This window comes from Pollachius pollachius, assembly GCF_949987615.1.
Source record: "Pollachius pollachius genome assembly, chromosome: 6".
NCBI classification, from domain to species: Eukaryota; Metazoa; Chordata; class Actinopteri; order Gadiformes; family Gadidae; genus Pollachius; species Pollachius pollachius.
Window position 1 is genome coordinate 5,216,700 of NC_136939.1, and position 14,217 is coordinate 5,230,916.

At 41.5% G+C, this 14,217-nt stretch overlaps 2 protein-coding genes across 3 annotated transcripts; one reads left to right on the forward strand and one right to left on the reverse strand.

The window, feature by feature from the left end:
- Window positions 1–1,106: 1,106 nt before the first annotated feature.
- pgrmc1 (progesterone receptor membrane component 1) lies at window positions 1,107–5,448 on the reverse strand. The gene is made up of 3 exons (XM_079737566.1): window positions 5,120–5,448; window positions 4,019–4,174; window positions 1,107–3,659 (listed from the first exon to the last, which is right to left on the reverse strand). Exons 1-3 carry the CDS (start codon window positions 5,412–5,414, stop codon window positions 3,565–3,567), a joined length of 546 nt encoding a protein of 181 aa, XP_079593692.1. The 5' UTR covers window positions 5,415–5,448; the 3' UTR covers window positions 1,107–3,564.
- Window positions 5,449–5,764: 316 nt separating this feature from the next.
- rab24 (RAB24, member RAS oncogene family) lies at window positions 5,765–11,223 on the forward strand. Of its 2 annotated transcripts, none has more exons than XM_079738684.1 (10): window positions 5,765–5,854; window positions 5,991–6,206; window positions 6,330–6,525; window positions 6,853–6,921; window positions 7,083–7,161; window positions 8,532–8,599; window positions 8,905–9,004; window positions 9,244–9,294; window positions 9,536–9,595; window positions 9,853–11,223. In XM_079738684.1, the coding sequence occupies exons 3-10, from the start codon at window positions 6,409–6,411 to the stop codon at window positions 9,918–9,920; spliced, it is 612 nt and encodes a 203-aa protein (XP_079594810.1). In that variant the 5' UTR covers window positions 5,765–5,854; window positions 5,991–6,206; window positions 6,330–6,408; the 3' UTR covers window positions 9,921–11,223. The 2 variants fall into 2 exon arrangements, with proteins under 2 accessions (XP_079594810.1, XP_079594811.1); XM_079738685.1 differs by having other exon boundaries at window positions 5,849–5,920.
- Window positions 11,224–14,217: the final 2,994 nt, after the last annotated feature.

A 14,217-nucleotide genomic window follows, 5' to 3' on the forward strand; every position in this document is an offset into this window, starting at 1 on the left:
ATGTTGTCAGGATGGCCGAGTGGTCTAAGGCGCCAGACTCAAGGATAATCTCCTTCCGAAGATCCGGGACTTCTGGTCTCCGAATGGAGGCGTGGGTTCAAATCCCACTTCTGACATACCTTTTTGATTTTCTATTTTGTCGATATTTACTTATTATAATATCCCCCAATGACGTTATTACGGTCGTAAGGTCGTTTGAACTTCGTTATTCTCCAAATTATTTATATTTGATCAATTTTACGAATTTAAACCCTTTTGCTTGAACTACGAGAGCACACAACATATGCTAGTGAAATATAAATAGTATTGCATGCTACAGATCTGAAGTTATATTTTGATAAAACCAGTATTGTATTTGTCTGAGGTCCTATCGTTGCGTTTGCACGACAGTACCCCATCCTGCCACGAGAGGACACGCAACAGAAACCATAAAAGTAGAAAGCATATTTACTAAAGTACCTCAGGGTCCTGTCAACAGACTGCATACATTTCTTCCCTCTCAACTGGAACAGTTTGTCCTCTCCTCTGGCTATCAAAACGGGTGGCTAGAGCCACAAACAAGTTATTATTCATATGCGTGGACCAATGCAATTTTTTATATACACATAATCACGTGCAATTCAATAGCCTTAGGCTACATACCGAAAAATAAAAAATTGCCACGGGATAATAACCAACATGTATAAATATCTCCCACGATCAATTGTATAGTGATCCTTTGCTACGTATTTGTTGACATGTTTGATGATAGTTCATGAATAAATATCTAAAAATTAATATTAACTAGGTTGATAAATTCAAATTAAGGACATGTATTGCAGTACATTTAAGGGAGTTGGCATAGTCTGAATTCTTTCCTGTAGCCAACGTCCGCTCCTCAAAAACAAGCCAAAGAAAAAGGAAAGAAAAAGGACGCATACCTTTCAACTCAAAATGTAAGACAGATTCTTACTTCTTTCCACTCTATTTCCAGTCAGTTTACTTTCAATCCAATGTTTTATCCTCACCGGCTTTTATCATACCACCAACTGCACTAACTGGTGCTAATCAGACAACACTGATCAGTGGGTATTAAAAAGAACAAACATCTTTATTTTCTACAAACCTTTTATTTCACTTTCTCTTGAATTATCCAGCGGTTTGAAAGAATGAGATAACAAGTCTTTACAGTTCCACTGCTAGTCTCTCTAAAAGAGTCCAGCGATAACAATTGGCCGCTTTAAAAACACCAAGTGTCCTGTCAACATACGTTCATTAGCCTTAAGAACAAATAGCATAAGTGTATGTGATAATACAATAACAAAACACATGTTGATATATTAGACTGCAATACTGCCATACACTGCAGACAAGTGAAAGATCAAAGTCCTCTGCAGGTCATAAAAGAAAGATAAGTACTGGGGACGACAATGTATTTACCTAAACAATCAATTTCACGCCATGTTTATTGCAATACTTTTTTTTCAAGAACATTTGGACTAATCCGATGCATGAAGTACAGCATGAAATACTGCCAATCAACAAACCCACTTCCTGAATTTAGTAGGCTCCAACAAGGAGGGAAAGAAATAAAAAGGAATGTTTACAACAAGCTGGCACAGAATTCTACATTAACTTTCTCATTATCTTACAAAATCTGCTGGATTCATTGTTTGGCACACCTTAACTACCAAACAGGGGGTCTTACCATTAAAAATGAGTGGCATATGTTGAGCCTTTTAAGGCAAAATAGTCCAACCGGGGATATTTACATGTTTTTGGAACATGGAACTTTAATTACCACTTGCAGCAAAACTCTGTGTGGGGATTTATATCTCTGAAAACATGACGTTTGCAAGTGCAATTTCTTACGGATGGAAATTGAGTCCAATGATTGTTTTGGGGCAGGCATGTCCATAACCAAGTGTTGGTTATGACTATTCAGTATGATCAAAGTCTAGTCAAACAAATCCTAAACAGCTTTTCAATGCTCTAATGGTCTACAGTATACAAATCAATTTGACAATAGAACACTCCATAATCCTTTAACTCACTAAAAGGGAGTCGGTCAGTATAACAGCTAAAACAATTGTTGAAGCCATGATCTGGAGATAAATATTTGATCTCCCCACTAATCAGTTGGATTAATGTCACAAGACGTTCCAACCATTTCACTGCAACACCCACCTCAACTCTGTTCGACAGTTTTTAAAAAGGGAGTCTGTGAAATAGAAATATCTAGAACCCAGATAATAATATTTACATGTCAATTCATAAACATATTAAAATCTAGATCAGTTACAAAGGACACATAGGAGGCGAGAGGATGAGTGTCTAACAAAAGGCAGTCATTATTGTAATGGTCACCGAGAGAGTTAAGGCATATAAAGACTCTTGAGAGCCAACAGAGCCTCTAGTCCAGTGGTTTTCAAACTGTGAGGCGCGCCTCCCCTGGGGGGCGCCAGAGTTCTTCAGGGGGGGCGCGACGTGAGAAAAAATAAACCAGAAAAAGTAACAGAAAAAAAAACGAAGACCCAAAGTCAAAAGCTGTGTTCGAAATCGTTCCCTATTCACTCACTATTCCCTATATAGTGTTTATGATATAGTGTACTATATAGGGAGCGAACAAACGAGAATTCGGACACTACGCTGAACATTTCTAAACGTAATTTGCGTCAGTAAATGCGCCGGGTATTTGTGTGACGCAGACAGATGCGCCCACATCATGTAAACAAACCGGGCACCAACGAGGAAAACTGGAGGTTGTATTGATGTTGAATGTTACATTTCCTTGATCAAGTTGTTTTTTTTAAAATTAATTTTGAATGTAACATTTTCTATGTTAAATCCCAAATAAATTGTTGACATTTCTAAACGAAAGCCGGAGACTCCATCATTAAATGTATACTTTTTCGCGGTTATTCAGCTTCTTCTTCTCCGGAAAAACACGACCGCATTGCATTGTGGTATACGGGAGTAACGTGTAGGGAACATTGTATTTTCACTCAAATTTTGGGTATTTTAAGTCCACTTTATAGTGCGTGAAATTTACAACTGAGAATTCGAACACCAGAACAAAATGGCGAGCCCCCTATATAGTGCACTATATCCGTGATGGGGAACGATTTCGAACACAGCTAAAGACGCAAACTCATTGCTCCCACTAAAGTAGAGGTGAGCTAAAAAGGAGGCTAAACTGGCAGTTTACAGATTAAGCTGTTCAAATGTATTTAAAAAAAGTTAAGCAAAAACATGCTTAGATGAAGATGTTAAAATGTGTTAAGAAATGTGTTTTAAAATGCACAAAGATAATTAGAATGTCTCAAAAATATGTTTAAAATGTTTCAAAAATATCTTTGTTTCAAAAATATCTTTAAAATGTCTCAAAAATATGATCAGAGATATTTAAAATGTGTAAAATATGATCAGAGATGTTTAAGATATGATCAGAGATGTTTAAAATGTGTAAAATAATTAAAAGATCTTTCAAAACACAGGGATTTAGAACTTTTTTGGGGGGGGGGCTCAGCTGAAATTTTTTCTCTGAGGGGGGGCTCACTCTCTTATTCTTTGAAAACCCCTGCTCTAGTCTGTCTTCTTGTCCTTCGTCTCCTCGTCGTCGGTGTACTCCGTGGGTTCATCGCCCGGCTTCAGGAGTTTGCCGATGTAGTCGTACTTTTCTGAAGGGGGAAAAGGAGAGTTGGAACAACGTTCACATTGAGTGATGCTGGGTCCAAACGGCCTCCCTGGTTTAGGACTTTTCAGCCACTGTCAATCCTTGTATGAAAGTGTTTAAAATAAACTCCTAGTGTGTGATTTAGTGTTGGTGCCTTTTCTTCTGAGAAATGTACTTATTGTAAGTCACTTTTGATAAAAGCATCCGCTAAATGCCCTGAATGTAAAAGTGAAATGTAAATGAAGTAGTGAGTGTTGAAGTTCACAAGAATGGTAGTCCAAGGAGGTTTAAAGTCGTTTTCGAAAAGTAGTACAACTGTATAACTTGTTGTGAGAGGGCAGATACTGGTTGTTCTGTACTCACGGGTAAACTGGGTCTCCCACTCGCTCAGGCTCTCCTGCTGCATGGAGTTGAGGTCCGACAAATCGTCGTGGTCGTCTTTCAGCGCCTCCTTGTCCAGGCAGAACGTGGCCAATCCCCTTGAAGCATCTCTGCCGGCAAACACTCCATAAGGGCCCTCTGCCAACAAACGAGGAACAACAGAGGAAAGTCACCAAAAAAACAAGAACCTCATTCAATATTGACAAAAGAAAATGACATGGAGAAAAAAAAGACATGAAATGCATCGGATCCAGAAACAAATTGAGGGCTCTTTAAAAATACAAACATGGGTTCCATAACCATAAGATTGAACGACCACACAGAAAACCTTTAACAATGTAGAAGTTCGGACTATGGGCCTACAAACAAGTGGTATCAAAAACCGATTAAACAACTCCACTACAGAAAACCCTGGTGTTCCCAAGGAAACACCTTTCACCTTTGTGTTGCGTCATGCGAACTATGGCCATTTGGTCAAGATAAGTAAGTAGACTGTGCCATGGGCTCTTACAGTATATGCAAAAGTTTCCGTTTCAGACTCTAGATCCAAAAATACTCTGCTGCAAGCGTGGCATTTGCATTCAATAATGCATAAGCAAATGACCAAATTCAATTCCTTATTTTTGGTAACTATTAACTCTGGACCTAGTCCATGGAAAGCAAAGGTTTTGATGTGACGTGCGAGATCAATTCGGGTGAGAGGTTAATCACTCAACCGTGCAAACCCTACGCTGCACGAAGGACAGGGCAACTGCAGAGATCGCCTGTTGTGAAATAGCGTCGGACTGAACGCTACTCCCCCTGTCCAAACTGGACAGGGGGAGTGGCGCTAACCCAAAAGTTCTGCAATACTTAGAATAATGCAATTTATTGCCAACACAATATCTGCTCAAAATCAACGTCCAGGTGTTTTTTCTCAGGGCCTACCTGACAAGAACGCAAGGAAGCCATGTGGTGTTGTTTTTTGGCAAAGGAGACATTTGTCACAAATAAAAAGGTGCAAATTATAATGCGAAGTTGTGTTAACGAGCATGCGATTTTAAAATAGAAAATAAACCGCGGTCGTGTGTGGGTTTCCGTTACCTGGTCCATAGAACTTTTTCCCGCGAGTCACGTCGAACACTTTGTTATTGACAGCCATGAGAATCCTTGGGTTAATGAGACCATCGTATGGCTTCAGCTCAGACAAGGTAAAATCTCTTTTTTTGAGTTTGGGCAACTGTGGTTCCACCTCCCCTACGTCTATCGGGCTGTCGCCTTTAAAGATCTTATATAGAAGAAACAAGCACAGGGCAAGCAGGCACAGATTCAACGGGGACGTAAAGATCTCTTGCAGAATTCCAGGCGAAGTTTTCTCGCTTTCCTCGACGTCATCCATGTTCGCTTCTCTGTGCGCTGTGCTGCTGGGAGGAAGAGGGACGACTGGACATTAATGGGACAAACCACGGGCCGTGCGCATGCGCAGCGGTATATCTACCGAGACATTGGCTCATTGTTCTACCAATCGGATAACTTTGATTATTTATACACGGAACATGTTTATTTTACGTAGTTGCGTATGTATCAAGCGCTGCTCAAACGATTATATTTATTGTATAAAAAAAGAAGAAGAGCGAACTAAATTTCCCCCAAAGTATTCAATATATGTTTGATTGACGTCACTGCGTGAAGTCATCCCATCCGTTGTGTGTCACATGTAACGCCGCGCATCCGCTTAATGGAAACCGCCGTCAGGAGATGTTTAGTTCCTCCCGACCCAACGCTCCGAGTAGTTCGTTCTGTATAGCCGGTTAACTTTAACATTGTTTGGTACATGATGTATGTCATCCCTTCTATCCATCTTTTAGACCGCCACGTACATGTCCGCCGTCACTTCTTTTTGAGGTTATTGAAGGAACTGTGATTTGTTGTGATGTCGCTCAGAGGACATTTTTAACTTGTTTGTTTATTTCAGATATTGCGCAACGGTGGCAACAGTCCGCCGGGCTAGCTTGGCGATATCCTTCACCCCGGAGCAGAGATGACACACAGGGCTTTCGCTTTCAATCGATTTCGGTAGCGGGAAACAATTGATCATCATCGTCATAATTTGTTAAGCATTGGTTGTACTCGTCTTCTACCGACTCGGTAGTCATCGGATGTAGTTTGAGATTCGACTGATTTGATTCAGGTAAGTTCTCTTGCAGTCGTTATGTCACATCGGTTTACGTTTAGAACTGTATTCCATCTGGTTTGATTTAAATTAATAATCATTTGATTTCCCCCTTCTCTTCACGTCGGATTGCACACACAGCGCATCGAGGGACCCCTGTCGGCTCGGTTCTGCTTCTCCTCCCTGCGTCCCCATCCCGGCCCGGTGTGTCCACACCACTATGAGTGCGATGCGGGTTGATACCAAAGTTGTCATGTTGGGGAAAGAGAGCGTCGGCAAGACGAGCCTGGTGGAGAGATACGTCCACCACCGCTTTCTCGTCGGGCCTTACCAGAACGTGAGTGTCAGCTCATGTTTCCCTTCTCAGCTTGACTTGTGGTGTTGCTATTTGGCGGCTTCATAATACGGTATTTCTTCCTCTTTTAGAAAATGATACTGGTATAATAAAAATGGGTTTTGTAAGTGCTTTGTCACAAAAAAATGCAAGCAGAAGTGCCTTCTGCTCAGTAATTCTCCTTACTTTCAGGAAGGTTTATTCATATATTCCAATCATACGACACAATCCAAACGGTTTTGAATTGTTTGTGTAATACCGGGCAACATGGTCGTGCTTTATTTTTAGATTGTCTTTGTTGAGACGTTTCCTCTCTTCGCTCTCTGACAGACGATTGGAGCCGCTTTCGTTGCAAAACCCATTCAAGTAGGGGACAAGGTAGTCACCCTGGGAATATGGGTAAGTTTGGTAAACATAAGCATTGTGACCTGATGCCTTTTTCACCCTATTGCATTCCCTCTACTTGGTCTGGTCCTTTTGGTGTCTGCTGTCTAACAAGTGTTTATTCGCCGCTCTCTTCTCATCCCCGTTTTAATCTTTAATCTCTTGTGTCGGGGCAGGACACTGCTGGGTCTGAGCGCTACGAGGCCATGAGCAGGATCTACTACAGAGGTGCCAGGGCGGCCGTCGTCTGCTACGGTCAGTCCCGCTCTGTCTTTACCAAAACCTTGCAGCCTCCCAATCATTACATCCCCCATGCCTCGGCGCTTCGCTCCTTTTTATAACCAGAGGGTTATTGATTAGTGGCTTCGCCGTTTTATCTGATAGGAAACCTCTGACCTCCTCTGTTAATGTGCGGTTCATGCAAAACAAGGCCTTCTCCATTAAAAAACAACACAGACAAGGCTTGATCGATTTATGCCCGTAGCATCGCTGAGGCTTAATGGAAGTTCACTTTGGGGGTGGACTTAAAGAGCCACTGAACGCGCGACTCCAGTCCCAGTGAGTTAGTTTTACCGTCTCATAGCCACTAAATCATTTTAGGGTTAAAACGGTGTTCTTAGTTCCTCCGTCATTCTAGTTTGATTTAATTTGGCTTCGTATTGTATGTATGCATTTGGTGTCTAGCTACTTCGGTAATAGTGACTAACGGTACAATACAGAATGCTGTGTAAACACACTTTCCACCACCTCCATTAAACAAACACACACAAAAACAGTGCTCACATGACAAGGCCAATCCGCAATAGTTCCATATTATTTGTTAAGTTTATTTGAAGTACATTTAAACAAACCAAAACCTAATCTCTGTGATGTTGGTTCTGCCTAGTTATTGTCCGTTATAATACAAACAAGAAGTATGTGTTGGCTACATAGTTCCGCAAAAATGCAACATCTTGTCAGGGTAAATTAACTCTGAAAAGCTTTTGCCTTAAAAAGTGAACACGCAGTACAATTTGTTGTAATAGAAGCAAATACCTTTTTGAGAAGCTGCTTTCTTAATACATTGAATTTTTTCTTATTTTTCATCAGTTGTACTTTTATTTTGAAATTAAAACGGGCAGTTGTTTATAACTGATCCAGCACTTACGAGTCAAACGTGGTGCTTTTCAATGTTAATATTCTACACATGTTCACCGGGACACAGCTGTTTTTAATGCAGGGTCCTACCGCTTTTAAAGATGTCTGCCTCAGGACAAGCCACTACTGGAGGGGAATTCCAGAGATAGCTAAAGAAACAAGATAATGAAATCTCTCGACCGTGATCAAACGTAACTGAACATTCCTCCCTTAGGACAACGCCGTGGCCTGTGTGCAGAGACCGGTGTGACAGAGTTGTTGTTAATGTCTGGAGTTCAAGGCTGTACACTTTAAAGTCGCGGGTTAACGATACTTCTGTGCTTCTGTGCTTTTGCTGTTGTTGTTGAGGTAGCATCCCTGTGTTGGGTTAAAGGTACCTAAAAACCGGGCCTACTTTAAACCTAGATAGCTATCGAGGGTGGTGACCAGTTCTACTGGAGCCATGTTGTTCACCAGGACCAAAATGCATGTGTTGTTGTGGTTTCTAGATCTCACAGACAGCAGCAGTTTCCAGCGGGCGCGGTTCTGGGTGAAGGAGCTCCAGAACTGCGAGGAGGTGAGTTTGTGTTGTGACATTTGTCCGTTTTCTATCTAAAATATAAAGACAACAGTATTAAAGACGGCCCCTACTGAGTGTTGATTGTATCACACCTCCATTTTCTCCACTGATAAGAATTTTCTCGATAAGTAGGCGGTATGTGTGCTGTTACTCATTGCATCATCCGCTTTTTTTAAAGACATTTCAGAGGAGATACTGACTTAAAAGGGAGATAATAAATAGTGACTCTTTTCTTTAAATAAGTTGAATTGAAAATTAAATTATTTTGAATAATGGTGTGTGTGTGTCCGTCCGACTTACAGCACTGCAAGATCTACCTGTGCGGTACCAAGAACGACCTGGTACAGGCAGACAGAGGCCTGCGTCAGATAGACTTCCACGATGCCCAGGACTTTGCCGAAGGTACATGTCCCTCTCAAGCCGAATTTAGGCTACGTTTTGCTGAAGCTTTGACAGCAAAACAAAGGACCACAACCACACTGGGATTCTCAATGACACGAGACTTGAGAGCTTAACTTGTTCCGCTCGGTCTGGGGCTAGGCTAATGTTGGCATCGGCTCACGTCGGGAGACAGCAGTGGGGGGGGGGGGGGGGCAAACTACCCTCCGATGAGTAACGCCCCAACTGTTTTCCCCCTGCAGAGATCGGAGCGCAGCTCTATGAGACATCTAGTAAGACTGGAAATAATGTTGGTGAGTCATGTCCGTTAACAGTCGCTCCATATGGCAAGGCTCAAGTAATACCTCAAAAGGTATAATTAGTTATTAATTGCAGTAACTAAACATTCAAATCATACCTGGCTGGCCCTACTTGGTTAGATTTTTTTTTTTGTATTGGCTGTTAAGTTAAGACTGATCCAAATGGTGTGTGTGTTTGTAGTGTAAAGGATGAACCACTAATTTTCTTGCTTTCTGTGGCGGCCTATTCAAACAGATGAGTTATTCCAGAGGATTGCAGAGGAATACAGCGACTCCGCCTTCCAGTATATGTCAAGTGAGAGAATACTTTTACATAAATGGACCAACTAATTTGAATTAGTTAAAAACCCTAACCCTTACAAAAATGCAGTGTATGAAATTGAGCAAGCGAATAGCTGCTTAACTGGCATATACAGAAGAGGTGCTAAACTGTGGACATTGAACACCCTCTGAAGATGATTAACTGTGTTACGCTAATAGCTGTCCTCCGGAACACAGGAAGAGGATTCCTAACGGTGTTGCGTTAAACTCTGTCCTCTGCTCTCTCGACAGACGAGGCCGGTGTGGACCTGAGCCAAAAGAAGGACTCCTATTTTTACTCTTGTTGCCATAACAACTGATTAAGGGATGAGGGGTCACAGTGGGAATGCCCCTCGGGAAGAGTTTCAAGCCTGAGCCAAGAGCCTGGAATCACCACCAAGGAGAGGGGAAAAGGGGGAGGAACGAAGGAAGGACGTTCTTTCGCTCATCGCTGGAATGTCGTTGGTGGTTTGACTCGAGCGAAAGAGGTTTCTTGGGAGAGAAGACTTGAGATGGTGCACCGATCCCAGGGCCTGGTTTCAAATTGTTCTCACTTTCATTTGAAGACTTGTGGGTGTTTTTTTTTAGGATTTCCGGAAACCTCTGAACTCATCTAAAACACGTGTGGTGAAGGGGTGGTTTTCCTCCTGTTTATGATGTTAGGCTTTGTTTGTTGTGAGTGTTTACATCCCTGGAAACTAAATGCGCCTTATTTTATCATGTTCACGCCATGGTGGACTCATTGAAATCTTGACCCACAATTGTGAAGCAATTATTTTAATTTATGTAAAAAACACAAAGGAAAAAACAACGTTTGGCAGATCCTTGTGTTAAAGTGTTGAGACATTAATAAATAAAAGTTCACTGACGTGTTTTAAAAAATAATGTATGAATGCTGCAGTGACACTTTGAACATGCTGGAAGAAATACATTTGTGTGTGAAAGAGACTTAAGTTTACAGTGTGAAGGGATCTTCCTCCTCTCCAGATATCATCTGACACACAGGTTTCACCAACACAGGAAACCCATGTGAGTGTTGTCACAGTTAAGTTACTGCAATGCCACACGACTGCTACACTTTACTTACACTGCTTTGGTTCAAAGCATTAGGAACCACCTACAACTGTTGCTTTTGCCTTTTTAGGAGTTGCTGCATTGTTGTACACTCCTTTCTGTGATAAAGTGTCAATTGGTCAATATTTTGATGCCATTCGGTTCATTGAAAAACAGCCCAGGATGCTTTTGTTTACTGTTCTGGAATATTAAGAGCATACTCCTTATGTGTTATGACACACGGAAGGATTTGTCACAACCTGTTCTGTGTTTAGTGATCTGTTATGTTATTTCCTTCATTGTATTTATTTTAGCCCCACAATTCTGTTTTCTTTTGGATTGTAGTGCATATTGTGGGCCATCCAACAGTATCTGGGAAAAACTGGAAAGTAAGTTTCAATGGATTTCTTATGCATTTAAGGATATTTTCAAATCAACCTGTTTTGCAGATGATGGTTACAAAAGTCCAAATCATAAAACAAAAATTGCCAAACAAAAGGAAAAATGTTACCACACATTGAGCTGTGATACTCTTGGAATGTCAATTCTCAAAAATAAACTTTTCAGTTTAAAAAAGCTGTTTGAGATGGAGAAACGGTGACTTCAGATTTCTGGTGCAATGGCTTGCGGTCGACACGGTGCTAGGATTATCCTATGCACCTGCTTCTTTCGCAGCACGGGGAAGTGAGTGGACTTCCTGTCCATGTGTGAGCAGGCCGACATCGTTATCGTATTTTAAACACTGTGGATGCAGGAGTACGTCAGGTTTAGTATCCACATCCATCATCACTAATCGACGGAGTAAAAAAAAAAAAAAGTAATTATCAGGCAATGTAGTTTCGTCACCAGCCACTGTTTCGTGTTGCCTCGGAAGAAAGCAGAACTGGTTAAAATTCACAGACCGTTTAGAGGACCGGCCGCTGCAAAAATAAATGAGGAGAGACCGAAAAAGAGAGACACCAAAAGAGAGACAGAACACCCTGTTACCAGAGACCAAAGTTTAGACCCTTCAGGGCCGTTACCGAGACTGCAGAGTGCTCCGCCTTTTACGGTTCGGTATAAAACAGCCCACTGCTACAGGGAACATGATCATTAATACCAAGAGGCTAAGCGGGACACCGCGGCGACCTTAGGTTGTGTCGTCAATGGCAGCCGTTTGCATCTTGTGAGGAAAGGGGAAAAACAACCGGAGCTGTCGTCCAGGTTTTTCAGTTTTTCTTTTATTATCAGGGAGGATTGTTCTAATGATGCTGTTTCAAAGTCTAACTGTACTAAGAAATGATGCACAATAACACGATTTACCCATTATTGCTCCCAATGATTCAGCTATGAGAACCACCATGGCGCAGAACTGTCGCTCCATTAGGATACGTGGACCATCGCTACCATGGCAACGTTGTCATGATTTACATCATCATTACCATCATCAATTTGTACCAACCTGTAAAGATATACTCAGAGCCATGTAGAGATGGATTAACTGATTTGTGTCTAATCCAAGCGAACATAATGCGCATTATTTTCATATGCATTTTTTCTTGCAATAAATGTTCACTAAACTCTTCAAGGTGTTCATCGAAACTAATGCCACCAACTGACTCAACCGATTACTGTTTGTTGGGATTGAGAAACCATGACTTTTATCATGGGGTATTTTTTTAATTGAGAAGTAGGTCAAACGAAATAAAGAAATGTACCTCTACTGTGTTTATCTCTAGTTCCTTATTCATTCATGATGGATTTGTGATTCACCAGACACCAGAAAGGAATTCCATCATTTAGTCATTAACTTCCGTTACACTTTACTAAAACGGTGAGTGGAACACTGTTCGGTCAAAGAGCCCAGACACTGGGTTTTCCATTTCATCTTCATAAAACAAAGTACAATAATTGGATTAATACAAGCTGGCTCACTCAGTCACAACACTGACCAGTCAAGGGAAAATAAAAGATAACAAATAAACCAAAAAGACAAATCTATGCTTCATGGAGACCAAACACATTGACCATTTTAGCACGACAGCCCAGAGTCACAGCAGTGAAATGTCCCTGACCCAAACAGACAACTGGACTGGTTACAGAGACAAAAATTATTATTTATATTATGTCTCCCGTTCTCTCCTGTGAGCAGTCCTATAGAAATCAGCCCATTAGACACTCGCTGGGGAAATAAATATCAAGAATGTATTCAGACTCTCAAATACAACAGCATGCCTCTTGTAAACAAACAAACAAAACCAAATGTGATCCACTGCAACAATTGTATTTTTCAATGGCCAATCCAATAGATTTACAACTTAAGTCGTCACCATTAAGTGCTCTACATATTTCTTGAATATGCGGCTTCAATAATAACAATCTCATTATAAACAATACTATAATGTTAGATTAGAATTAAGGCAAATTAGAGATAATACGTCTATATTATACAAGATATACTGTTTTAAATGTTTAGTGTCTCTGATGGACACTGACCGGGGTGTGCATGAAACAATGGGAGCGGTAGGCTAAAGCTAATGGCTAACGTCAGCAGTGCCAGGTGGAAGTGGTTGAAAGGGTGTCATATTTTCCTCATTGTAGAAAGATTAAAACAGGGATGGATTGCTGTCCAAGAAAACCAACGGGGGGCACAAGAAAACGATGGGGATGAAACATCAGCATTATCTTCCTAATGTGTACAAGGGAGGCGTCTCTACAAATTTGAATGCTCTTTTACACTTAAATAAATCAACAGAATACCAATTCATTTGGCGGCCGTTTGAAATCGCACAAGCACACGGTTGAATGTCCATTTTAAAATGTTAGGGTAATGTCACTACGATGACACTCAAGGTAAATATTCACACACCCGGAGGCACAACACCTGTTTCTGTAGCTAAGCTTTAGGTTGCCATGGTGTCGTTTGGGTGACAGGATAGGGTAGGTGGGCGATAAAATGGGAGAAGGAGAAGTAAGTGCTATGGTAGCTGAGCCTAGCGTGTTGGTCAGACATGGTCCATTGATCTGCCTGTGGGGCATGTGGGGAGATAGCTATTGTGCATAGCAGCAGGTTTAGGGGTCATCAGCGCTAAAGTCTAGAAAGGAGCATAACAATACTTTCACACACACACACGCACACACACACACACACACACAGACAGACACACATACACACACACACACACACACACGTCCACGCAACAGCTGCTGCATTCACTATGGCTAGCCAACCAGCGCTGCACTCTGCAGACCCCACGCTCCCATCTGCTAACAAGGACTCCAAATGAACAGCAGCTACGTAGTGTCTACATAGCACGGACCATGCTGGGTCTGCATGGCAATGGAGAAGTCATCGTGATCCACGTTGAAAAGACACAATCCAATTGCACAAGTGGCCTTGCCCTCTGAATGAATGTCACCAAAATCATTGACAGCAAACACCAGGACAATCCAGAAAGTGACAAGACAGCTTCTTTGATTCACTCACACGCACACACACGCACACGCACGCACGCGCGATAAAACTAAAAATGGAGCTATGATGTCTAACGATTTCCATGAGTCCAGGTGTGAAATATTAGATAC

What these genes read in the sequence shown, in the direction of transcription:
- rab24 (XM_079738684.1), top strand. Translation starts at nt 6,409, where the DNA reads ATGAGTGCGATGCGGGTTGATACCAAAGTTGTCATGTTGGGGAAAGAG. An exon ending in TCGTCGGGCCTTACCAGAAC is followed by an intron (nt 6,526 to 6,852) that starts GTGAGTGTCAGC and finishes GCTCTCTGACAG; the next exon opens with ACGATTGGAGCCGCTTTCGT. An exon ending in GGCGGCCGTCGTCTGCTACG is followed by an intron (nt 7,162 to 8,531) that starts GTCAGTCCCGCT and finishes TGTGGTTTCTAG; the next exon opens with ATCTCACAGACAGCAGCAGT.
- pgrmc1 (XM_079737566.1), bottom strand. Translation starts at nt 5,414, where the DNA reads ATGGATGACGTCGAGGAAAGCGAGAAAACTTCGCCTGGAATTCTGCAA. An exon ending in GAAAAAGTTCTATGGACCAG is followed by an intron (nt 4,175 to 5,119) that starts GTAACGGAAACC and finishes GTTTGTTGGCAG; the next exon opens with AGGGCCCTTATGGAGTGTTT. An exon ending in GTGGGAGACCCAGTTTACCC is followed by an intron (nt 3,660 to 4,018) that starts GTGAGTACAGAA and finishes TTCCCCCTTCAG; the next exon opens with AAAAGTACGACTACATCGGC.